Source organism: Globicephala melas, chromosome 3, assembly GCF_963455315.2.
Source record: "Globicephala melas chromosome 3, mGloMel1.2, whole genome shotgun sequence".
In the NCBI taxonomy this organism is placed as follows: domain Eukaryota; kingdom Metazoa; phylum Chordata; class Mammalia; order Artiodactyla; family Delphinidae; genus Globicephala; species Globicephala melas.
The window spans coordinates 30,217,918-30,242,478 of record NC_083316.1 but is presented as its reverse complement, the minus strand read 5'-3'; the positions used below and the strand labels follow the sequence as shown (position 1 = coordinate 30,242,478).

The 24,561-nt window shown below is 40.4% G+C and overlaps 1 protein-coding gene across 4 annotated transcripts in view; it reads left to right on the top strand.

The window, feature by feature from the left end:
- CPLANE1 (ciliogenesis and planar polarity effector complex subunit 1) overlaps nucleotides 1-23,667 on the top strand; it is a 126,304-nt gene extending 102,637 nt beyond the window's left edge. For all 4 annotated transcript variants that reach the window (XM_060295717.1, XM_060295716.1, XM_060295715.1 and 1 more), the window contains 4 exons: nucleotides 1,039-1,166; nucleotides 4,393-4,482; nucleotides 22,500-22,672; nucleotides 23,202-23,667. In XM_060295717.1, coding sequence (XP_060151700.1) covers nucleotides 1,039-1,166; nucleotides 4,393-4,482; nucleotides 22,500-22,672; nucleotides 23,202-23,375 — 565 coding nt within the window. In that variant the 3' untranslated portion in view covers nucleotides 23,376-23,667. The remainder of the gene's footprint in view (nucleotides 1-1,038; nucleotides 1,167-4,392; nucleotides 4,483-22,499; nucleotides 22,673-23,201) is intronic.
- The last annotated feature ends 894 nt before the right edge of the window (nucleotides 23,668-24,561 follow it).

The window sequence follows — 24,561 nt, the reverse complement described above, 5'->3', positions numbered from 1 at the left end:
TAAGACAAGGTTTGGCACGTCATTTGGCAAGATAATGTCAAGCGTGATAAGTGTGAAGCGCTGTTGTGACTCAAGTTCAGTGGACTTGTTCTGAATTATGATAATAAAGTGAAGGGGAAAACGGTGCCATAATTATGAGGTCTTCATTAGTTTTAATCACCAAGGAAAAAGACAAAAATGTCATTAAATGTCTAAGATATAACAAAGCACTTCTGTATGCTTAATACAATTTTTATATCCATTCAATCCTGTTTTCTTCTTTTCTGTAGTTTTTGTTAATAATTCCTTCTGTAATTTGCCTCCTAACTGCTCCCCTGTTTCTCTGCTTGGCTCCATTCTTGTAGAAACAGATAGTCATCACCAACTTACCACTTCTTCCTCTTCTTCCCACCCAGTTATTGCTGATTCAATTGTAGATACTGTTACATGTTTCTTCTTAAATTAATGACCTGCATTAGGTTTGGATATTAGTTCATTAGGCAAGAATTAATTAAACATAGATACTAAAGAAAAGTACCCAAGTGTAAAGTTTCTTATATATGGCAAACAAACACAAAATTATATTTGTTAATGACCCATAAGGAGGAAATGAATTGACAGTATAGTGTTGTTAAAAACTACCACCTTTGGCAAAATAATTGATTAGGATTGTAAACATAATCACGTAACTTAAGAGCCTAGAGGAAATGCTACCGGACACAAAGCTAGACGTAATCAAATTACTTGTGTGTGTGTAATTTGGGGTGTAATCAAAAGAGCAGAGACTCCCCTTGAATATTTCCTAGAATAATGCATGGTATTTAATACATAAATAACTGCCAAATGTATAGAGCATTTGAAATGGATAGAGAGATAAAAACAATTTCTTTGGGAAAAAATGAGTAAAGTTTGAGATATGAGGAGAATTATACACTGAATGCATCACTGAGGTACAAAATGAATGTATTAATCTGAGCTGGAATTTACATCTTTTGAAATATTGTAGTTTATCACTGATAGAAGATTCTAGGAATATAACAACTGTAATTTCTACTTTAGAGAGAATCGACATGATCACAATTTTCCAATACATAGACCTGGAAAAGTCAGATATATATCCATCAAACCAAGTTATACCCCAAAGGGGAGACTTTTGGGGCAAACTCAAGGCTCACCCTGGCCATGTGGTAAGACTGAAAACTTTTTTTTTATCTTGTATAATTTGGACCTATTTTTTCTTGTCTCCAAAGTTGTGTTTTCATTAGTAAAAGTTGTAAATCTTAGTGAAAAGCAGTTCCCATTTCAACAGAATGCAAGGGATTGATAAAGAGTTAGAGGTACTGGGATTTTGTTCTATTGCTTTGAAATGAGAAGACCCTAGGAATCTTTTTAAACTAATGGCCTTTTTGTAATAGAATTTGAACAGTCGGTTCTGTGTGCTATGACTTATTTGGGAATCTGTTTCTTTTGTGTGGCTAAAGATGTAGGCAGTTTTACAAATCAACTTCTGATAGATTTCAGGATGGATATATAATAGAGTAGGAATAGAAGAGGAGCAGGTTGAAATAGTATCGTTTTTACCCTTTTCGAATATTCTTTTCCACATTTGAAGATATAGTATTTGTTATTTATTACTAGCCTTCCTTTAGTTCATTTTGCCATATGTGGGTTTTGATTACTAAAGTAAAACATACTTATTTGTTTTAAAATGTATAATCATAGTTAACATGTAGTATACATATGTACAGCTAAGAATGTATAATAATAACTAATGTGCCAGGTTCCATTTAAGCACTTGAATTACAACTCTGTGAGAAAGGTACTATTATGTTCCCATTTTAAACAAGAGAAAGCCAAGGCAGAGGAAGTTGAAATAACTGCCTAAGATCAGATATCTAGGAAGTGGTAGAGTCTAGATTTGAACCCAGTCTGGGTCTAGAGCCTCCACACCTAGAACCTGAACTTCAGTATGCACGTTAACTGAGAAAATTGAAGTATCCATATATTGCAGTCTTTTTTGATGGAACTTTATAGTTTGGTTAACTCTTGCTTTTGATTGATAAATTACAATAAGAAAACACTGTTCTTTTTTAAACTAGAATTTCAAAATAGTAACCATTTAAAAAAATTTTTTAAGTTTTATTTTATACCTGATACATTTACCAAAATTAAAGAAAAGAAATATCCAAAACTGGAAAAGATTTTAAACTTGAATCACGGTTTCTTAAAGTATTGGATTATGTGGAAATATGTCTTTTTCTTGGACCTGTCCAATGTCAGGCCTGTATTGTTACCTTGCACTTGGCTGGGCTGAGGCCTTGGCCCTCTTTGGTCCCCTTACCTGCCTTGCTGAGCTATGCTTGATGAGATGCTCCTGCTGCCCAGAGACTCAGAAGTCCTCAGTGACCAGTACCCCACACAGATAAGTCCAAACCCTGTCCCTGGCCTTTAAGGTGTCCTCCCCTTCTGCCTCCTTAGCCTCCTTTCCGCATATAATCCGGATGACCCATAGCACGTGCAGGCTTGTTTTCCAGACACGTGCTGTGTGCTCCCATTCCTGCCTTGAAAATTTCCCTTATGCCTTAAATGCCTCCCCTCCGTGTCTTGGAAGACATCCCTAATTTTAATTCTTTAGCTCTTCCAACCCAGTGTAATGAATTTTAACATCCATATTTTCATTTTTTAACTGGCTGGTACTTAACTTGCATGGTAGTTGTGAATATTAGAGACAAATAGTAGCATTGGTAACTAATATAGTTATTTTTTTTGTCCTCTGAACCCTCAGTCATGTGTTTCTGCCCTTCTTGAGGCACTACTGCAACAGGTCTTATGTTGTAGTTACTTATAAACTTGGTTATGTCCCGGGATAGACTAAATGATTTGAGGGTAGCAACACTTTCTACATCTGTGTTACCCCTTCACATTGAACAAATGAAATAATGGAATAACTGGATAAATGGGAAAAAAAGGCTATTTAGCTTTTTTGCTTAAAAATAGCTATATATAAACTAATTATTGTTCAAGAATATTAATGGGCAGGTATTGTAGTATTTATACTGTGTCATAGAACACCATATGCCTAACTATTATCTGAGCTGACCTGTCACTCAGCTTCCTGGACCTCCAAGGCAAAGGTAGGAGAGTCAACTTGAGGGACTGTGAACACACTGACCTCCCTGACTGCCTCTGCCACATCCAGAACCCAGCCATTCCCCTGACAACATTCAGCGGCAGTGGGAGAAACCGGGCTCTTCCAGTCCGTGACACAGACAACATGAGCCCGCTGGGGCAAGTTTAGTTGTTGCACAGGTGGGAAGTGAGGATCCATCAAGATTTAAAAATTCCCTGCAGTTCTTCTGGAAAAGAAGTTTTCCTGAAAATTCTTTGAGTTTGACTATATGTTGCTGTCTTTTATTTATTTATTAAATTAAATTATTTATTTATTTTTGGCTGGTTGGGTCTTCATCGCTGTGCACGGGCTTTCTCTAGTTGCGGCGAACAGGGGCTACTCTTCGTTGTGGTGCGCCGGCTCCTCATTGCGGTGGCTTCTCTTGGTGCAGAGTGTAGGCTCTAGGCGCGCGGACTTCAGTAGTTGTGGCTCTTGGGCTCTAGAGCACAGACTCAGTAGTTGTGGTGCACGGGCTTAGTTGCTCCGTGGCATGTGGGATCTTCCTGGACCAGGGCTCGAACCCATGTCCCCTGCATTGGCAGGCGGATTCTTAACCACCGTGCCACGAGGGAAGTCCCAACTATCTGTCTTCTATAAAGCAGTATACAGTTTTTGGCTAACTTCTTCAGCCCCGTGCGCAAACTGTTAAATTTAAGAGTTTTCTTTCTTTCTTTCTTTTTTTTTTTGCTTGTTTTGTGTTTAATTCTGTCGAAAACAATATATAAGGACTATATGATAAGTATCTGAGAGGCATTATAAGCATAAATAATAGGTCTAGCCTTTGAAATCATCCGGGCCTAGGTTCATAGCCCAGCTCTGCCGCTCACTTTGTGCTCTCAGATGTTTCTTAAATCCTACCACATAGAGCTGTTGTGGATCATAACATAAAACATTTTGCATAACAAACAGTAAATAGTTGCTACTAATCCTGGAATTTAAGAAACCTTAGTTGGTCATTCTGTTCGCATTTTGTCTAGGTATTTACTGGAAATAGGCTTATACACCTGGCTTTTCCAGTTGCCAGGGCACATTTGCCATATGAGAAAGGTCCGTGGTTGTGCTATAAGGATACCAAGTCTCAAAGTAGACTTTCCCTTCCTTCATCTGCACTTTTGTTTTGCTTTCTTGGTTCAAATCAACCACCATTTATTGGGCCCCTACTAAGCAGAAGATTTCTGTCCTCAAAGAACTTACAACATGAAAGGTGCATATGGAAGGCTAAAGAAGTTTGCCTGTCTTTATAGGAACTGCTACTTTAACCATACAGAGGAAAGCTGGTGGAGCCAAAGTGGCAGTAAGAAAGGCTGTGCAGTCTCCAGTTACTGTCCGAAAAGGTATGGGATAAAGGTTAGAAAGTTCTTGAGCTTAATACTAAAAATTTTTAAATCATAAATCACTCTTAGAAATGTCAAATACGGATTTCAGTATGAAGAGTGTGGCTAGGTGGTGGTAATGGGCTTAATAAGCACAGTGCTGAACATAAAAACAAGTACTCAGGAAGGTGCTGTGATCACATAGCCATGGAGCACACAGACCCATAAGTTTGGCCCAATTAGCTCTGCTCTGATGGAGAGAGAGGGAAATTATACATCATTATCTCAGTCCCCAACATCTCCCTGAGCCCACCCCTCAACTGCTGTTACTCTCCACAATTTAAAAAACAGTTTCACATTCATCCTCCTATTAGCTGTCTGTAACAACCCTGGTAGATAGTCAAGGCAACTCTTATCCCCATCTTACAGCTGAGGAAGCTGAGGTATAGAGAAGCCAAGTGGCCTGCTCAAATCCCCTTAGAACAATAGAAAGAACAGCTAGCAGTTATAGAGAACTTACTTGATGCCAAGCATTGTATTAATATCTTATGTGCATGATCTCATTTAATCCAGTGAGGTATCTGTGGAATTAAAGAACTAAATTTGATGGGAATAATGATGAAAACACTAATTCATATATACCATAAAAATGATGAGAGATGTGAATTAATCTGTTCCTGTTATTATGCCTCTCTCCACTGCTGTCTCCTTTCTTTGCAGATTCTTCTTTCAGTTTACATCACATCTCTCTTCAGCTGTGTCTAATCTGCTATTTAACTCATTTATCAAGTTTTAATGTCGATGGCTATACCTTCTAGAAATTCTGCTTGGTCCTTTCCGTACTTTCCCCCACTATCTGCATTAAAACCCAAGCCTCCAGTTACTGGGATTAATTTGAGTCCTAGAAGCATCATTTCCTGTGCTTTTAATTTTATAATCCCAGGTTAGTTTTTTTCTTTCAAAGTTTCTCATTTTAATCTTTTGTTACGATGTTTTCTAATTTAGAATACCCCATAGCTTTTTATTCTTTTCTAAGCAAATATGGAGCAATGTTTATTTTAACAGATAAAATGCCCTAAAATACAATGTTACCCCTAAAAATAGCTGAAATTATATGTACCTTTGTATTGTATTATGAAGCCTCCAGAGACTCAGGGTTTTGTGTTCTTGAAGTGAGTTACGACCTAGCATGAGGCCTTGCCCATAGAAAGGCAAAGAGAAGTATTTCCTTTGTTGTCCAGTGTCCAGCCCCTGAGAGTATGACTCCAGGTTTCTAGCTTGGGTGTTTGTCTAGACTGTGGCCTAATAATTGGCCCAGGTTGGGCAAGAGGAGGAGCAGGGTTTTCTTCTAGGGGAGATGGAGCTAATGGACTCAGGGTTACTGTTCAGTTTCAGACTCCTCAGGCAAGACTCTATAGAGTTATTTGGCAATAAAGAAACAGGCGGCATTCACGCTCCTACAGAAAAAGATGCTACTTTAGGGGAAGCTGGTGCACTTGCCCACTAGTTTCCACTGTGGGGTTTCTTCTTGATATATCACTTACTTTTGACCTTAGAAAGCTTTCCCTGGCCATGTTGGGGTAGGAACACCCCACCTGGAGAAGCTTTGCACATGTTCCATTTCACAGAATTTTTTTCATATTGTTTTTTTATCTCAAAATTGGATATCCCAAATAAATCTAGAGAAGTGCACTTTGATCTGAAGCAAAGGAAATTACAAAGCCATCCCTGTGTAAAGCAAGGTGAGAGAAAGCCAGTGATAGCCTCTCGAGGTTTGTAGATACCCCACAGGTAAAAGTTTACCCTAAAATGTAGGCTTATTAACCTTAGTATCAGCCGACTTGGTGATGATCTATCATTCTTTCTAGATGGCAGTAATTATGTTCATTTGACAAAACAAGAGTAGCAAAGGTTAGATACCAAATTAATTACAGCGGAGATAGGGGTGGGATTAGTTAATGGTCACAATCTTTGCTAATCTCTTACCATACCTGGAAGACTTGAAAGAACAACTTCAGCACCCCGCCTCCATTGTTTCCATCTACTCTGGAGGGACAGCCTACCCTCGTAGTCACAATACTGCTTAACTACCTGTTGGTTTCTCTTCTTTTTATCCTCAGTCTCAACCTTTTCTGTTTTACCAGCTGTTTTTTTTTTTTAAACACAGTGTGTTCACATGTGCATTCCAGTTGTGCATTCATAGATATTTTTTCTTTCACAGTTTTTCAAAAATTGTTCCTTAGTAATATTTACTGAAATAATTATTTTAATATGAAACTTTCAATCACACCCCAAAATACTCAGTGGTGTCTTTAAATAGCAGAAAAAAAAGTCAGCCCTTTTTCAACTAGAGCACAGTCCTCACATTGGATTCTGAAGTGGTGACCACAGGTGCTACAGGATGATGTTAACCTTACTTCTGTTTCAGACCCTTGGGGCTAATCAGAAGAATCCCTAAGCCCTCTTGTACTGCCACCCTTCTCCCTGTAATCCAGGAAGCAAGCTATTGGAAAGCTGCTGCCTTGGGGATCCAGATAAATAGACCCGTTTCTCACTTACAGATGTGAAGATTATCCAAAAGAGCCCTCTAAGTACTATTCTTCCCTCCCCCAAAAGAACAGAAAGTTAACATATTAGCTCAGGTTCTGGGCATAGATCATCTCTCTCATCTGGGCCATTACATAACGCCCTAAGCCTCACCTTCCTCATTTGCAAAATGGGGATAGTAACTGTTTCCCCACAGGACTTTCATGAAGAGTATTTATTCTGCAGCAGTCTGTTGAGCTCCTGCTACTTACCAGGCACTGTCCGTCAGGAACAACGCAGACGGTAGCACAAAAATAAGATATGGGAGACCTTGAAGTTCTCTTTTAGGAGGTGTCATTGGAGTGAAGATGCTGAATGTTGAAAACGGGGTTGTCATGTAACAATAAGGAAGAACAGTTCCAGGCGGAGAGAAGAGCAAGTTCAAAGCCCTGCTACAGAGGCAACCTTGATAGATTGCCTGGATTGGATTTTACTCTGCATCCAGTGGGACTCCATTGGAGGGAATTAAGCAGGGAGATAATATAATTTACATTTTAGAACATGTGGGAGAAGAAGAACAGAAGGCAGCAGACAAGCACAGAGATATTCCTTGGACTAGGGTTATAATAATAAAAATGGGGGGAAGTCATTCGATTTGGAATATAGAGCATTTCCCCGGAATAGGGCAGAAATTAACAGTTTGATTTTGGACATGTTAATATTGGGATGTTTATTGCACATCCAAGGCAAGGTGTCAAGAAGGCCATTTGCCCTATGAAGCTAGAGATACAGGTTTGAGAGTTGTCAGCATGTAGGTATTTCCAGCCACGGAACTAGATGAGGTCAGCGAGGGAGGATGTAGATGTGTAAGAAGACCAATGACCAGGTCCTGGGGCTCTCTGGTAATTCAGCGGACTGAATGTAGGTAGCGTGCATAGCCCATAGTAAATGCCAAAATGTGTACTGCTGTTATTTGGGGGCCGGGGGGGTGCTTATTTCTTGGAGGTATCCTTAGCACGAGGTTGGTAGAGAGATGAAAGACCAGGTGGCCCAAACCTTAGCACTCTGTTACCTCTTCTTCCCCTCTTCAAGGAGCCACAGCCCTGCTTGTTGGGAGCTGAGTTTACTTCCCATCGTATACCCCACATATACAACCATCTTGGGTGTTTCTTCAGGTCACCCAGTAGGGGTAGAATGTGCTGTAATACTGGCTTTGGAACATGAAGTGTGTTAGGTGGGGCCAGCTCCTCCAGGCCTCGTGCAGAGAAGCGCTGTCGATGGGCCGATGCGCTAAGCTGCCTGTGCGCGCGAGCTGGGATGAATGTTTCTTTTCAGCAAATACTGATATTCAGGAAGGAGGAAGGGGGCCGTAATGTGTGGGTACTGCACTTACCTTGATGCCTATGCCCAAAGGTGAATTGTAGCTGTGAAGCGTGAGTGGCGATGCCAAGAACATCACTCCTGTGAAGCTTCCACAAGACTTTCCATAAGAGAGGCAAGGAAGGCCCAGCTCTCTGAGTTCATCCAGCTTTTAACTTGGAACTTCTCCAGAGTTCCATTTTTTTTTTCCTGTGGCCTCTCCTCCCTGGACTCTCTTGTCCTAGAGGTTACTGTTGCTTTTTTTGTTTGCTTTTTTTTTGTTTGTTTTTTATTAGTTATCTATTTTATACATATTAGTGTATATATGTCAATCCCAATCTCCCAATTCATCACACCACCCCACCCCTGCTTTCTCCCCTTGGTGTCCATACGTTTGTTCTCTACATCTGTGTCTCTATTTCTGCCTTGCAAACCAGTTCATCTGTACCATTTTTCAAGGTTCCACATATATGTGTTAATATACGATATTTGTTTTTCTCTTTCTGACTTACTTCCCTCTGTATGACAGTCTCTTGGTCCATCCACGTCTCTACAAATGACCGAATTTCGTTTCTTTTTATGGCTGAGTAACATTCCATTGTATATATGTACCACATCTTCTTTATCTATTCATCTGACGATGGGTATTTAGGTTGCTTCCATGATCCTGACTATTGTAAATAGCGCGGCAATGAACATTGGGGTGCATGTGTCTTTTTGAATTATGGTTTTCTCTGGGTATGTGCCCAGTAGTGGGATTGCTGGGTCATATGTTAATTCTATATTTAGTTTTTTAAGGAACCTCCATACTCTTCTCCATAGTGGCTGTATCAATTTACATTCCCACCAACTGTGCAAGAGGGTTCCCTTTTCTCCACACCCTCTCCAGCACATGTTGTTTGTAGATTTTCTGATGATGCTCATTCTAACTGGTGTGAGGTGATACCTCACTGTAGTTTTGATTTGCATTTCTCTAATAATTAGTGATGCTGAGCAGCTTTTTGTGTGCTTCTTGGCCATCTGTATGTCTTCTTTGGAGAAATGTCTATTTAGATCTTCTGCCCATTTTTGACTGGGTTGTTTGCTTTTTTAATATTGAGCTGCATGAGCTATTTATATATTTTGGAGATTAATCCTTTGTCCGCTGATTTGTTTGCAAATGTTTTCTCCCATTCTGAGGTTTGTCTTTTTGTCTTGTTTGTAGTTTCCTTTGCTATACAATAGCTTTTAAGTTTCATTAGGTCCCATTTGTTTATTTTTGTTTTTATTTCCATTACTCTAGGATGTGGGTCAAAAAAGATCTTGCTGTGATGTATGTCAAAGAGTGTTCTTCCTGTGTTTTCCTCTGAGAGCTTTATTGTGTCCCGTCTTATATTTAGGTCTTTAATCCATTTTGAGTTTATTTTTGTGTATGGTGTTAGAGAGTGTTCTAATTTCATTCTTTTACATGTAGCTGCCCAGTTTACCCAGCACCACTTATTGAAGAGACAGTTTTTTCTCCACTGTATATATACCCTTGCCTCCTTTGTCATAGATTAGTTGACCATAGGTGCGTGGGTTTATCTCTGGGCTTTCTATCCTGTTCCATTGATCTATATTTCTGTTTTTGTGCCAGTACCATAGTGTCTTGATTACTGTAGTTTTGTAGTAGAGTCTGAAGTCAAGGAGTCTCATTCTTCCAGCTCCGTTTTCTTCCCTCAAGATTGCTTTGGCTATTCGGGGTCTTTTGTGTCTCCATACAAATTTTAAGATTTTTTTGTTCTAGTTCTGTAAAAAATGCCAGTGGTAATTTGATAGGGATTGCATTGGATCTGTAGATTGCTTTAGGTAGTATAGTCATTTTCACAACATCGATTCTTCCAATCCAAGAACATGGTATATCTCTGCATCTGTTTGTGTCATCTTTTTTTTTTTTTTTTTTGTGGTACGCGGGCCACTCACTGTTGTGGCCTCTCCCGTTGCAGAGCACAGGCTCCGGACGTGCAGGCTCAGCGGCCATTGCTCACAGGCCCAGCCGCTTTGCGGCACGTGGGATCCTCCCGGACTGGGGCACGAACCCGTGTCCCCTGCATCAGCAGGCGGACCCTCAACCACTGTGCCACCAGGGAAGCCCTGTTTGTGTCATCTTTGATTTCTTTCATCAGTGTCTTATAGTTTTCTGAGTACAGGTCTTTGACCTCCTTAGGTAGGTTTATTCCTAGGTATTTTATTCTTTTTGTTGCAGTGGTGAATGGGGTTGTTTCCTTGATTTCTCTTTCTGATCTTTCATTTTTAGTGTATAGGAATGCAAGAGATTTCTGTGCATTAATTTTGTATCCTGCAACTTTACCAAATTCATTGATTAGCTCTAGTAGTTTTCTGGTGGCATCTTTAGGATTATCTATGTATAGTATCATGTCATCTGCAAACAGTGACAGTTTTACTTCTTCTTTTCCAATTTTTTATTCCCTTTATTTCTTTTTCTTCTCTGATTGCCATGGCTAGGACTTCCAAAACTGTTGAATAAGAGTGATGAGAGTGGACATCCTTGTCTTCTTCCTGATCTTAGAGGAAATGCTTTGTTTTTCACCATTGAGAATGATATTTGCTGTGGGTTCGTCATATGGCCTTTATTATGTTGAGGTAGGTTCCCTCTATGCCCACTTTCTGGAGAGTTTTTACCATAAAAGGGTGTTGCATTTTGTCAAAAGTTTTTCTGCATCTATTGAGGTGATCATATGCTTTTTATTCTTTAATTTGTTAATATGGTGTATCACATTGATTGATTTGAAGAATCCTTGCATCCCTGGGATAAATCCCACCTGATTATGGTGTATGATCCTTTTGATGTGCTGTTGAATTGTTTGCTAGTACTTTGTTGAGGATTTGTGTATCTATATTCTGCAATGATATTGGTCAGTAATTTTCTTTTTTTGTGATATGTTTGTCTGGTTTGGTATCAGGGTGATGGTAGCTCCATAGAACGAGTTTGGGAATGTTCCTTCCTCTGCAATTTTTTGGAAGAGTTTGAGAAAGATGGGTGTTAGCTCTTGCCTAAATGTTTGATAGAATTCACCTGTGAAGCCATCTGGTCCTGGACTTTTTTTGTTGGAAGATTTTTAATCACAGTTTCAATTTCATTACTTGTGAATGGTCTGTTCATATTTTCTATTTCTTCCTTGTTCAGTCTTGTAAGATTATACCTTTATAAGAATTTGTCCATTTCTTCCAGGTTGTCCATTTTATTGGCATAGAGTTGCTTGTAGTAGTCTCTTAGAATGCTTTGTATTTCTGCAGTGTCTGTTGTAACTTCTCCTTTTTCATTTCTAATTTTATTGATTTGAGTCCTTTCCCTCTTTTCCTTGGTGAGTCTGGCTAAAGGTTTATCAATTTTGTTTATCTTCTCAAAGAACCAGCTTTTAGTTTTATGGATCTTTGCTATTGTTTTCTTTGTTTCTATTTCATTTCTGCTCCTGATCTATGATTTCTCTCCTTCCACTAACTTTGGGTTTTGTTTGTTCTTCTTTTTCTAGTTCCTTTAGGTGTAAGGTTAGATTGTTTACTTGAGATTTTTTCTTATTTCTTGAGATAGGATTGTATTGCTATAAAATTCCTTCTTAGAACTTTTGCTTTTGCTGCATCCCATATGTTTTGGATGGTCGTGTTTTCGTTGTCATTTGTCGCTAGGTATTTTTTGATTTCCTCTTTGATTGCTTCACTGATCTCTGGATTATTTAGTAATGTGTTGTTTAGCCTCCATGTGTTGTTTTTTTTTATGTTTTCCCCCTGTAATTTATTTCTAATCTCGTAGCATTGTGGTTGGAAAGGATGCTTGATATGATTTCAGTTTTCTTAAATTTACCAAGGCTTGATTTGTGACCCAAGATGTGGTTGATCCTGTAGAATGTTCCATGTGCACTTGAGAAGAAAGTGTAGGGACTTCCCTGGTGGCACAGTGGTTAAGAATCCGCCTGCCAATGCAGGGGACACGGTTCGATCCCTGGTCCAGGAAGATCCCACATTGCTGCACAGCAACCAAGCCTGTGCACCACAACTACTGAGCCCACAAGCCTCAACTGCTGAAGCCCATGTTTCACACCTACTGAAGCCCGTGTGCCTAGAAGCTGTGCTCTGCAACAAAGAGAAGCCACTGCAGTGAGAAGTCTGTGCACCTCAACGAGGAGCAGCCCCCGCTCTCTGAAACTAGACAAAGGCTGCGTGCAGCAACGAAGACCCAACACAGCCAAAAATTTAAAATAAATAAATAAATAAATTTATAAAAAATAAAAAAACGAAAGTGTAATCTGTTTTCGGATGGAATGTCCTATAAGTATCAATTAAATCTGTCTGGTCTATTGTGGCGTTTAAAGCTTGTGTTTCCTTATTAATTTCCTATCTGGATGATCTGTCCATTGGTGTAAGTGAGCTGTTAAAGTGCCCCACTATTACTGTTACTGTCAATTCCCTCATTTATAGCTGTTAGCATTTGCCTTATGTATTGAGGTGCTCCTGTGTTGGGTGCACATATATTTATAATTGTATATCTTCTTCCTGGATTGATCCCTTGACCATTATCTTGTCTCTTGTCTTGTCTCTTGTACCATTCTTTATTTTAAAGTCTATTTTATCTGATATGAGTATTGCTACTCCAGCTTTCTTTTGATTTCCATTTACATGGAATATCTTTTTCCATCCCCTCACTTTCAGTCTGTATGTGTCCCTAGGTCTGAAGTGGGTCTCTTGTAGACAGCATGTATATGGGTCTTGTTTTTGTATCTATTCAATGAGCCTGTGTCTTCTGGTTGGAGCATTTAATCCATTCACCTTTAAGGTAATTATTGATATGTTTGTTCCTAATACCATTTTCTTAATTGTTTTGGGTTTGGTTTTTGTAGGTCCTTTTCTTGTGTTTCCCACTTAGAGAAGTTCCTTTAGCATTTGCTGTAGAGCTGGTTTGGAGGTGCTGAATTCTCTTAGCTTTTGCTTGTCTGTAAAGCTTTTGATTTCTCCCTCAAATCTGAATGAGATCCTTGCTGGGTAGAGTAATCTTGGTTGTAGGTTCTTCCCTTTCATCACTTTAAATATATCGTGCCACTCCCTTCTGACTTGTAGAGTTTCTGCTGAGAAATCATCTGTTAACCTTACGGGAGTACCCTTGTATGTTATTTGTCATTTTTCCCTTGTTGCTTTTAATAATTTTTCTTTGTCTCTAACTATTGTCAATTTGATTACTGTGTGTCTTGGCGTGTTTCTCCTTTGGTTTATCCTGCCTGGGACTCTCTGCAGTTCCTGGATTTGAGTGGATATTTCCTTTCCCATGTTAGGGAACTTCTTGACTATAATCTCTTCAAATATTTTCTCTGGTCCTTTCTCTCTCTCTTCTCCTTCTGGGACCCCTATAATGTGAATGTTGGTGAGTTTAATGTTGTCCCACAGGTCTCTTAGGCTGTCTTTATCTCTTTTCATTCTTTTTTCTGTTCCACCACCGTCAATTCCACCATTCTGTCTTCCAGGTCACTTATCCATTCTTCTGCGTCAGTTATTCTGCTATTGATTCCTTCTAGTATATTTTCATTTCAGTTATTGTATTGTTCATCTCTGTTTGTTTGTTCTTTAGTTCTTCTAGGTGTTTGTTCTTCAATTCTTCTAGGTCTTTGTTAAACATTTCTTGCATCTTCTCGATCTTTGCCTCCATTCTTTGTCCGAGGTCCTGGATAATCTTCACTATCATTATTCTGAATTCTTTTTCTGGAAGGTGGCCTATCTCCACTTCATTTAGTTCTTTTTCTGGTGGTGTTTTATCTTGTTCCTTCATCTGGTACATAGTCCTCTGCCTTTTCATTTTGTCTAACTTTCTGTGAATGTGGTTTTCATTCCACAGGCTGTGGGGTCGTAGTTCTTTTTGCTTCTGTTCTCCGTCCTCTGGTGGATGAGGCTGTCTAAGAGGCTTGTGGAAGCTTCCTGATGGGAGGGACTGGTGGTGGGTAGAGCTGGGTGTTGATCTGTTGGGCAGAGATCAGTAAAACTTTAATACGCTTGTCTGCTGATGGGTGGGGCTGAGTTCCCTCCCTGTTGCCTGGCCTGAGGTGACCCAGCACTGGAGCCTACAGGCTCTTTAATGGGGCTAATGGCGGACTCCAGGAGGGCTCATGCCAAGGAATACTTCCCAGAACTTCTGCTGCCAGTGTCCATGTCCTCACGGTGAGCCACAGCTGTCCACCGCCTCTGCAGGAGACCCTCCAACACTAGCAGGTAGGTCTGATTCAGTCTCCTAGGGGGTCACTGCTCCTTCCCCCTGGGTCCTGGTGCACACACTACTACTTTATGCCCTCCGGGAGTGGAGTCTGTTTCCCCCAGTCCTGTTGAAGTCCTGGAATCAAATCCCGCTAGACTTCAAAAGTCGATTCTCTGGGAATTCCTTCTTCTGTTGCCAGACACCCAGGTTGGGAAGACTGACGTGGGGCTCAGAACCTTCACTCCAGTGGGTGGACTTCTGTGGTATAATTGTTCTCCAGTTTGTGAGTTGCCCACCCACAAGTTGTTTGTGATTGCACCTCTCCTACATTGCGCCTTCTCCTTTGTCTTTGGATATGGGGTATCTTTTTTGGTGAGTTCCAGTGTCTTCCTGTCGATGATTGTTCAGCAGTTAGTTGTGATTCCTGTGCTCTTGCAAGAGGGAATGAGCACACGTCCTTCTACTCCGCCATCTTGAACCAATCTCGGTTACCATTACTTTTAAAATCAAAAGCGGCCAGAGGAGATGGAGTCAAGATGGCAGAGAAGAACGTGAGCTCACCTGTTCTTAGGAAAGCATCAAAATAACAACTGCTGAATGACCATAGACAAAAAAAAAAAAAAAAAAAAAAAACCCACTGGAACCTACCATAAAGAATATCCTACATCCAAAGAAGCCACAGTGAGACAGTAGGAGGGGCACAATTGCAATAAAATCAAATCCCACAAAATTTGGGTGACCCACAAAATGGAAAATAATTATACCACAGAAGCTCTCCCACAACAGTGAAAGTTCTGAGCCCCACGTCAGGCTCCCCAGCCTGGGGGTCTGGCAACTGGAGTAGGAGCCCCCAGAGAATCTGGCTTTGAAGGCTAGTGGAGTTTGATTGCAGGAATTCCACAAGACTGGGAGAAACAGAAACTCCTCTATTGGAGGGTACACACAAGGTCTTGTGCGCACCAGGACCCAGGGAAAAAAGCAGTGACCTCGTAAGAGCCTGGGCCAAACCTACCTGCTCGTATTGGAGTGTCTCCTGCAGAGGTGGTGGTGGGGCAGCTGTGGCTTAGTGCGGTGACAAGACACGGTGGTTCTGGGGAGTACTCTTTGGTGTGAGCACTCCGGGAGGCTGCCATTTTGTCTCCAAGACCTTGCCCCACCCAACAACCTGTAGGCTCCAGTGCTGGGACGCCTCAGGCCAAACAGTCAACAGGGATGGACACATCCCCACCCCACCCATTAGCAGACAGCTGCTTAAAGTCTTCCTGAGCACATGGCTACCCACGAAACACACCCCTTGATACGGCCCTGCCCACCAGAGGGACAAGACCCAGCTCCACCCACCAGTGGTCAGGAACCAGTCCCTCCCACCAGGAAGCCTGCACAAGCCTCTTAGCATCACCCACCAGGGGGCAGACAGCAGAAGCAAGAACTACCACCCTGCAGCCTGCAGAACGGAAACCACATCGCAGAAAGTTAGACAAAATGAGACAGCAGAGGAATATGTCCCAGATGAAGGAACAAAATAAAACCCCAGAAGAACAACTAAGTGAAGTGGAGACGAGCAATCTACATAAAAAAGAATTCAGAGTAATAACAGAAAAGATTATCCAAGTTCTTCGAAAAAGAATGGAGGCACAGATAGAGAAGTTACAAGAAATGTTTAACAAAGACCTACAATAATTAAAGAAGAAACAGAGATGAACAATACAATAACTGAAATGAAAAATACACTGGAAGGAATCAGTAGCAAAATAACTGAGACAGAAGAATGGACAGGTGAGCCGGAAGACAGAATGGTGGAAATCACTGCTGCAGAATAGAATAAAGAAAAAAGAATGTAAACAAATGATGAGAGCCTAAGAGACCTTTGGGACAACATTAAATGCACCAACATTGGCATTATAGGGGTCCCAGAAGGAGGAGAGGGAGAGAAAGGACCTGAGAAAATATTTGAAGAGATAATAGCTGAAAACTTCCCTAACATGGGAAGAGAGAGAGTCATAGAAGTCTAAGGAAGCCCAGAGAGTCCCAGGCAGGATAAACTCAAGTAGGAACATGCTAAGACACATAGTAATCAAATTGACAAAAATTAAAGACAAAGAAAAAATATTAAAAGCAACAAGGGAAAAGCAACAAATAACATACAAGGGAATTCCCAAAAGGTTGTAAGCTGATTCCTCAGCAGAAAGTATGCAGGCCAGAAGGGAAGTGATGAACAGGAAGAACCTTCAACCAAGAACACTCTACCTAGCAAGGCTCTCATTCAGATTCGATGGAGAAATCAAAAGCTTTACAGACAAGCAAAAGCTAAGAGAATTCAGCGCTACCAGACCAGCTTTGCAACGAATGCTAAAGGAACTTCTCTAGGTGGAAAAGAAAAGGCCACAAATAGAAACAAGAAAATTATGAATAGAAATGCTAACCAGTAAAGGCAAACATACAGTAAAGGTAGGAAGTCATCCACACACAAGTATGATATCAAAAGCAGCAATCGTGAGGAGAGTGGAGGATCCAAATGGAGGATATTGGAAATGAATTTGAAATTAAGTGATCAGCAAGTTAAAACTATCCTGTTTATGTAGACTGCTGTATCAAAACCTCTTGGTAATCGCAAACCAAAAATCTACACTAGATATACAAAAAAGAAAAAAGGAATCCAAACACAACATGAAAGGTAGTCAAATCAAAAGAGAACAAAAGAGTAAGCGAAGAAAAAAGACCTACAAAAACAAATCCCAAACAATTAACAAAATGGCAACAAGAACATATCAATAATTACCTTAAACATAAATGGATTAAATGCTCCAACCAAAAGATATAGACTGGCTGAATAGATACAAAAACAAGACCTATACATGTGCTGTCTACAAGACATGCACTTCAGATCTAGGGACACATACAGACTGAAAGTGAGGGGATGGAAAGTATTACAGGCAAATGGAAATCAAAAGAAAGTTGGAGTAGCAATACTCATATAAGACAAAATTGACTTTAAAATAAAGACTGTTTCAAGAGACAAAGAAGGACACTACATAATGATCAAGGGATCAATCCAGGAAGAAGATATAACGATCTTATATGCACCCAACATAGAAGCACCTCAGTATATAAGGCAAATGCTAACAGCCATAAAAAGAGAAATCAACAGTAACACAATAATAGTGTGGGACTTTTAACACCCCACTTTCATCAGTGGACAGATCATCCAGACCTAAAATTAGTAGGGAAACAGAGGCCTTAAATGACCAGATGGATGTAATTGATGATATTTGTAGAGCATTCCATCCAAAAGCAGCAGAATACACATTCTTAAGTGCACGTGGAACATTCTCTAGGATTGGTCACATGCTGGGCCACAAAGCGAGCCTTGGTAAATTTAAGAAAACTGAAATCATGTCAACCATCTTTTCTGACCCCAATGCTATGAGATTAGAATCAACTACGAAAAAACTGTAAAAAACACAAACATGTGGAAGCTAAACAATATAATAGTAAACAACACGGATCACTGAAGAAATCAAAGAGGAAATCAAAAAATACCTGGAGACAAAAGACAGTGAAAGCACCATGATCCAAAACCTATGGGACACAGTTCTGAGAGGGAAGTTTATAGCAATGCAATCTTACCTCAGGAACAAGAGAAATGTCAAGTAAACAACCTAACCTTACACCTAAAGCAACTAGAGAAAGAAGAACAAACAAAACACAAAGTTAGTAGAAGGAAAGAAATCATAAAAATCAGAGCAGAAATAAATAGAAACAAAGAAAACAATAGCAAAGATCAATGAAACCAAAGCTTGTTCTTGAGAAGATAAACAAAATTGATAAATCTTTAGCCAGACAGACTCATCAAGAAAAAGGGCTCAAATCAATAAAATTAGAAATGAAAAAAGTTACAGCAGACACCACAGAAATACAGAGGGACTACTACAAGCAATTCTATGCCAATAAAATGCACAACCTGGAAAAAATGGACAAATTCTTAGAAAGGTACAATCTCCCAAAACTGAACCAGAAAGAAATGGAAATATGAAAACCAAATACAAGCACTGAAATTGAAACAGCAATTAAAAAACTTCCAGCACACAAAAGTCCAGGACCAAATGGCTTCACAGGTGAATTCTATCAAACAATCAGAGAAGAGTTAACACCTATCTTTCTGAAACTATTCCAAAAAGTTGTAGATGAAGGAATACTCCCAGACTGATTCTATGAGGCCAGTGTCACATGATACCAAAACTAGACAAAGATACCACTCACACACAGAACGAAAATTACAGGCCAATATCACTGATGAATATAGATGCACAAATCCTGAACAGAATACTAGCAAACGAAATCCAGGGACTTCCCTGGTGATCCGGTGGTTAAGAATCCGCCTTCCAGTGCAGGGGACGCAGGTTCAATCTCTGGTCAGGGAACTAAGATCCCACATGCCACAGGGCAAGTCATGGCGACTACTGAGCCCGTGTGCTCTAGAGCCCACATGCCACTAGTGAGCCCTGTGCCACCACTACCAAGTCCTTGCACTCTAGAGCCCATGCACCACAACTAGAGAGCCCACCCCCTGCAACTTCTGAGCCTGTACGTTCTGGGCCCATACACTGCAACTAGTGAGCCTGTGCACCACAGCTACTGAGCCAGCACTCTCTGGAGCCCATGCACCACAACTAGAGAGAAGCCTGCACACCACAATGAAGAGCCCGCACACCACAAAGATCCCGCATGCTGCAGTGAAAATTCCACCTGCCGCAACTAAGACCCAATGCAGCCAAATAAAACAAAAAACAAACGAAAAACCTCAAATCCAACAGTACATTAAAAGGATCATACACCATGGTCAAGTAGGATTTTTTTCGAAAGATGCAAGGATTTTCAGTATCTGCAAATCAGTGTGCTATACTATATCAACAAATTGAAGAATAAAAACTATATGATCATCTCAATAGATGCAGAAAAAGCTTTTGATAGGGCTTCCCTGGTGGCGCAGTGGTTGAGAGTCCGCCTGCCGATGCAGGGGACGTGGGTTCGTGCCCCGGTCCGGGAAGATCCCACATGCCACGGAGCAGCTGGGCCCGTGAGCCATGGCTGCTGAGCCTGTGCATCCGGAGCCTGTGCTCTGCAACGGGAGAGGCCACGACAGTGAGAGGCCCCCGTACCGCAAAAAAAAAAAAAAAAAAAAAAAAAAAATAGGTTTTGACAAAATTCAACACCCATTTATGATAACAACTCTCCAGAAAGTGGGCATTGAGGGAACATACCTCAACATAATAAAGGCCATATATGACAGACCCACAGCTAACATCACACAAAATTGTGAAAAGCTGAAAGCATTCCCTCTGAGATCAGGAACAAGACAAGGATGTCCACTCTCACCACTTTTATTCAACATAGTTTTGGAAGTTCTAGCAATCAGAGAAGAAAAGGAAAAGGAATGCAAATTGGAAAAGAAGAAATAAAACTGTCACTGTTCGCAGATGACATGATACTATACATACAAAATCCTAAAGATGCTACCAGGAAACTACTAGAGCTCATCAATGAATTTGGTAAAGTTGTAGGATACAAAATTAATGCACAGAAATCTCTGGCATTCGTATACACTAGCAATGAAAAATCAGAGAAATCAAGGAAACAATCCCATTTACCATCGCATCAAAAAGAATAAAATACCTAGGAATAAACCTACCTGTGGAGGCAAAAAGATCTGTACTATGAAAACTATAAGATGCTGATGAAAGCAAAGGTGATGCAAATAGATGGAAAGATATACCATGTTCTTGGATTGGAAGAATCAATATTGTCCAAATGACAGTACTACACAAGACAATCTACAGATTCAATGCAATCCCTATCAAATTACCAATGGCATTTTTCACAGAACTAGAACAGAAAATTTTACAATTTGTATGGAAACACAAAAATGACCCCAAATAGCCAAAGAAATCTTGAGAAAGCAAAACAGAGTTGGAGTAATCAGGCTCCCTGACTTCAGACTAAATGACAAAGCTACAGTAATCAAAACAGTATGGTACAGGCACAAAATCAGAAATACAGATCAATGGAACAGTATAGAAAATCCAGAGATAAACCCACACACCTATGGTCAATTAATCTATGACATCGGAGGCAAGACTATACAGTGAAGAAAAGACAATCTCTTCAATAAATGATGCTGGGACAACTGGACAGCTACATGTAAAAAAATGAAATTAGGACACTCCCTAACACCATACACAAAAATAAACTCAAAATGGATTAAAGACATAAATTAAGACTAGATACTATAAAACTCTTAGAGGAAAACACAGGCAGAACACTCTTTGAGGTAAATCACAGTAATATCTTTTTGATCCGTCTCCTAGAGTAATGGAAATAAAAACAAAAATAAACCAATGGGACCTCATTAAACTCAAAAACTTGCACAGCAAAAGAAACCATAAACAAAACAAAAAGACAACCCATGGAATGGGAGAAAATTTTTGCAAACAATGTGACCAACAAGGGATTAATCTCCAAAATTTCCAAATAGCTCATGCAGCTCCTCGATATCAAAAAAAAAAAACCCAATCAAAATGTGGGCAGAAGACCTAAATAGACATTCCTCCAAAGAAGATATACAGATGGCCAAGAGGCACATGAAAAGATGCTCAACATTGCTAATTATTAGAAAATTGCAAATCAAAACTACAATGAGCTATCATCTCACACCAGTGAAAATGGCCATTGTCAAAAAGTCTACAAACAATAAATGCTGGAGAGGGTGTGGAGAAAAGGAATGTTGGTGGGAATGTAAATTCGTATATCCACTATGGAGAATGGTATGGAGGTTACTAAAAAATCTAAAACTAGAGCTACGATATGATCCAGCAATCCCACTCCTGGGCATATATCTGGAGAAAACCACGGTTCAAAAGGATACGTGTATCACAGTGTTCATTGCAGTGCTGTTTACAATGGCCAAGACATGGAAGCAACCTAAATGTCCATCAACAGAAGAATGGATAAAGAAGAAGTGGTACATATATACAATGGAATATTAGCGATTAAAAAGAATGAAATAGGGCCTCCCTGGTGGCGCAGTGGTTGAGAGTCCGCCTGCCGATGCAGGGGACACAGGTTCGTGCCCCGGTCTGGGAAGATCCCACATGCCGCGGAGCGGCTAGGCCCGTGAGCCATGGCCGCTGGGCCTGCACGTCTGGAGCCTGTGCTCCGCAACAGGAGAGGCCACAACAGTGAGAGGCCCACGTACCGCAAAAAAAAAAAAAAAAAAGAATGAAATAATGCCATTTGCAGCAACATAGATGGACCTGGAGATTATCATACTGAGCAAAGTACATCAGACAGAGAAAGACAAATATCATATGATAGCGCTTATATGTGGAATCTAAAAACAATGATACAAATGAACTTACTTACAAAATAAACAGACTCACGGACTTAGAGAACGAACTTATGGTTATCAGGGGAGAAGGGTGGGGGGGAGGGATAGATTGGGAGTTTGGGATTGACATATACATGCTTGCTATATTTAAAATAGATAACCAACAAGGACCTACTATTACTATAGCACAGGGAACTCTGCTGAATATTCTGTAATAACCTAAATGGGAAAAGAACTTGAAAAAGAATAGATACATGTATATGTATAACTAAATCACTTTGCTGTACACCTGAAACTAACACAACATTTTTAATCAACTGTACTCCAATATAAAATAAAAAGGAAAACAAAACAAAAGAGGTGGCCAGAATTCAATTTCCTTCTCTCACATAGAATAGGAATTGCTGGAACCCTAAAGCCAACCATATCCAGACCTTGTGATTTAAATATTAGGTAAGGTGTGACTGCCTTGGGTTTGATTATAAAAGTCATTGTAAGTAACAAACTTATAAATGAATCAGTCCTAATGTATGCATTGTTCTTTTCCCTTGAAAGGGTCTAATGCTCCCTGTCTGCGGTGTACAGAAAATCACACAAGTGCTGGTCTTGCCCCTCAAACCAAGGAGGTATGTTTAGAGTATGAGAGAGAGGAGACTGTGGTGAGCCCCTGGATGGTACCTTCAGACATCCGTGCGATTCTGTATGAGAGTCACAGTTCCCTTCTACAGGTACACGTTGTTCCAGGTTCCAGTTTGCCTAGTGGTTCCTTGGGTTCTTTAGGTTTTTTTTTTGTTGTTTATTTATTTATTTAGTGGGATGTAGACATACTGAAAGATTATTAGGTCAGTTTGAAGTAGCGATTCAAAGCATCTACACTTGTGGCTTAGTACTCCAGCATTTATCATGCAGAATTTTCCTTGACTGTGTATTTTCTTTTTAATCTAAAAAAAAAAAAAAAAAAAAGACTCAAAAAACAAGACACAACAACAAAAATGTAAGAACAGATCATTGTACTATAGACATAAAAATCTATTCTGTCCACTCTTCAGACCTGGCGCCAGCATCTTGTGTCGGGTGATGCTCATTCAGCCCACTGCCAATCTAGATGTGCTGGGCAACCGCAGCCCTGGTTCCCTTCATGTTTCCTTCAGTGTTCGGTGGATGAGCAGCTCTAGAATCTTTGGAAAATTTAGTTCATGTTCCATTTATTTTTTCTCCGGCTAGGACCACAACTTACTGTCTTTCTCAATTTGATAGGACTCATCACCAACTGAAGAAAAGCCAGAGCCTCCTTTTGGGGTGGGTGGCACGGACAGCTTGTCTGAGAGCACGGGCAGCATCCTCAGCAAGCTTGACTGGGATGCCGTCGAAGATATGGTGGCCGGTGTGGAGGACAAGAGCCCGTCTGTCCACCGGGCCCTGGACCTGTAAGACCTGAATGTCACTCTGCTTCCACGCAAAGGCCAGCAACTCAGTGTTGTAGTTCTGAAAGATCTGTGGGTTTAAGGGAGAGAAGCAATGAAAGAAGCAATGTGAATTTACCACCTGCAGGCATATTATTACCTGGATTAGACATTTTAAGAGGAAAAATAAACATTTCTCAATAAGTTTGCCTTCGAGGGAAAGGGGTTAACTATAGATGTGTTATATGTTTTTGCATTTGACTTATTATCTTCAGGTATAATTTTTTAAATGATGAAATAAACAGTACCTTTCAAGCCAAGCTTGTATATTATTTAAGCTTCTTTCAATAAAAACCTTCTGTCTTGCCTCATCCTTTACCCCCTGAGTTTTAAGAAGCAACCTTAGCTGGGTAAACCTGATAGGAAAAAAAAATGCTTTCATTGAGGTGAAGAAAATCACACTCTCACCAGAGACGCTCAATAATGAACTCCATTTTAAAAGATATCCTAAAATTGTGTAGGACTTGGCTGTGGGGTGAAAAGGAACCAGCCACCTTCCACTAATCCTGAACTTCTAAATAAAACATGTTCCATATGGGCCAGGTCTTCTGTCCTCTGCCCTGTATCGTGAAAAGCCTTGGAGGAAGAAAGAGTTGGATACTTTGGGTGCCTTGCAGAGTCTGGCCACTGCTACTACCCTGCACTTTGATCTCTGCCTTGTCAGCTCAGTGGGGCCACTGTGGTCTGCTTGGACATAGCTCGTTATGCTGGAGTTGGGATAATACCCTTAAAGCAGAGAGCCAAGCATTTATGAGACTTACCTCATGAGCTTCCCTTCCCTCGGGGATCACTGTCTCGCACTGCACGCTGCTGTCCAGTGTCTAAAAGCAGTTGCCTCACATTTTTTGTCCAATTTTATGGTTAAGGCATGCAGACTGGTCACGTGCCAGTTACTTTGTCATAGCTGCAAGTGGAAGTCTTTTCTTGGTCTCAGTCAATTTTACATCCGTACAGCAAACCTGAAAATAAGGACTGAAGGAGGGTAGAGCATGTCAGCAGAAGACTGATGGTCCTAGCCAGCCTCCAGCCTCTAGCTTGAATATGTTCTCTTAGTCTTCAAAAAACTGCAGTACGACAGTTTTGTAGCATGCCTGACACAGGAAAGAAACATCCTTACAAGGAAGGGTCTAGACTGCATACCTTCCAAACAAACA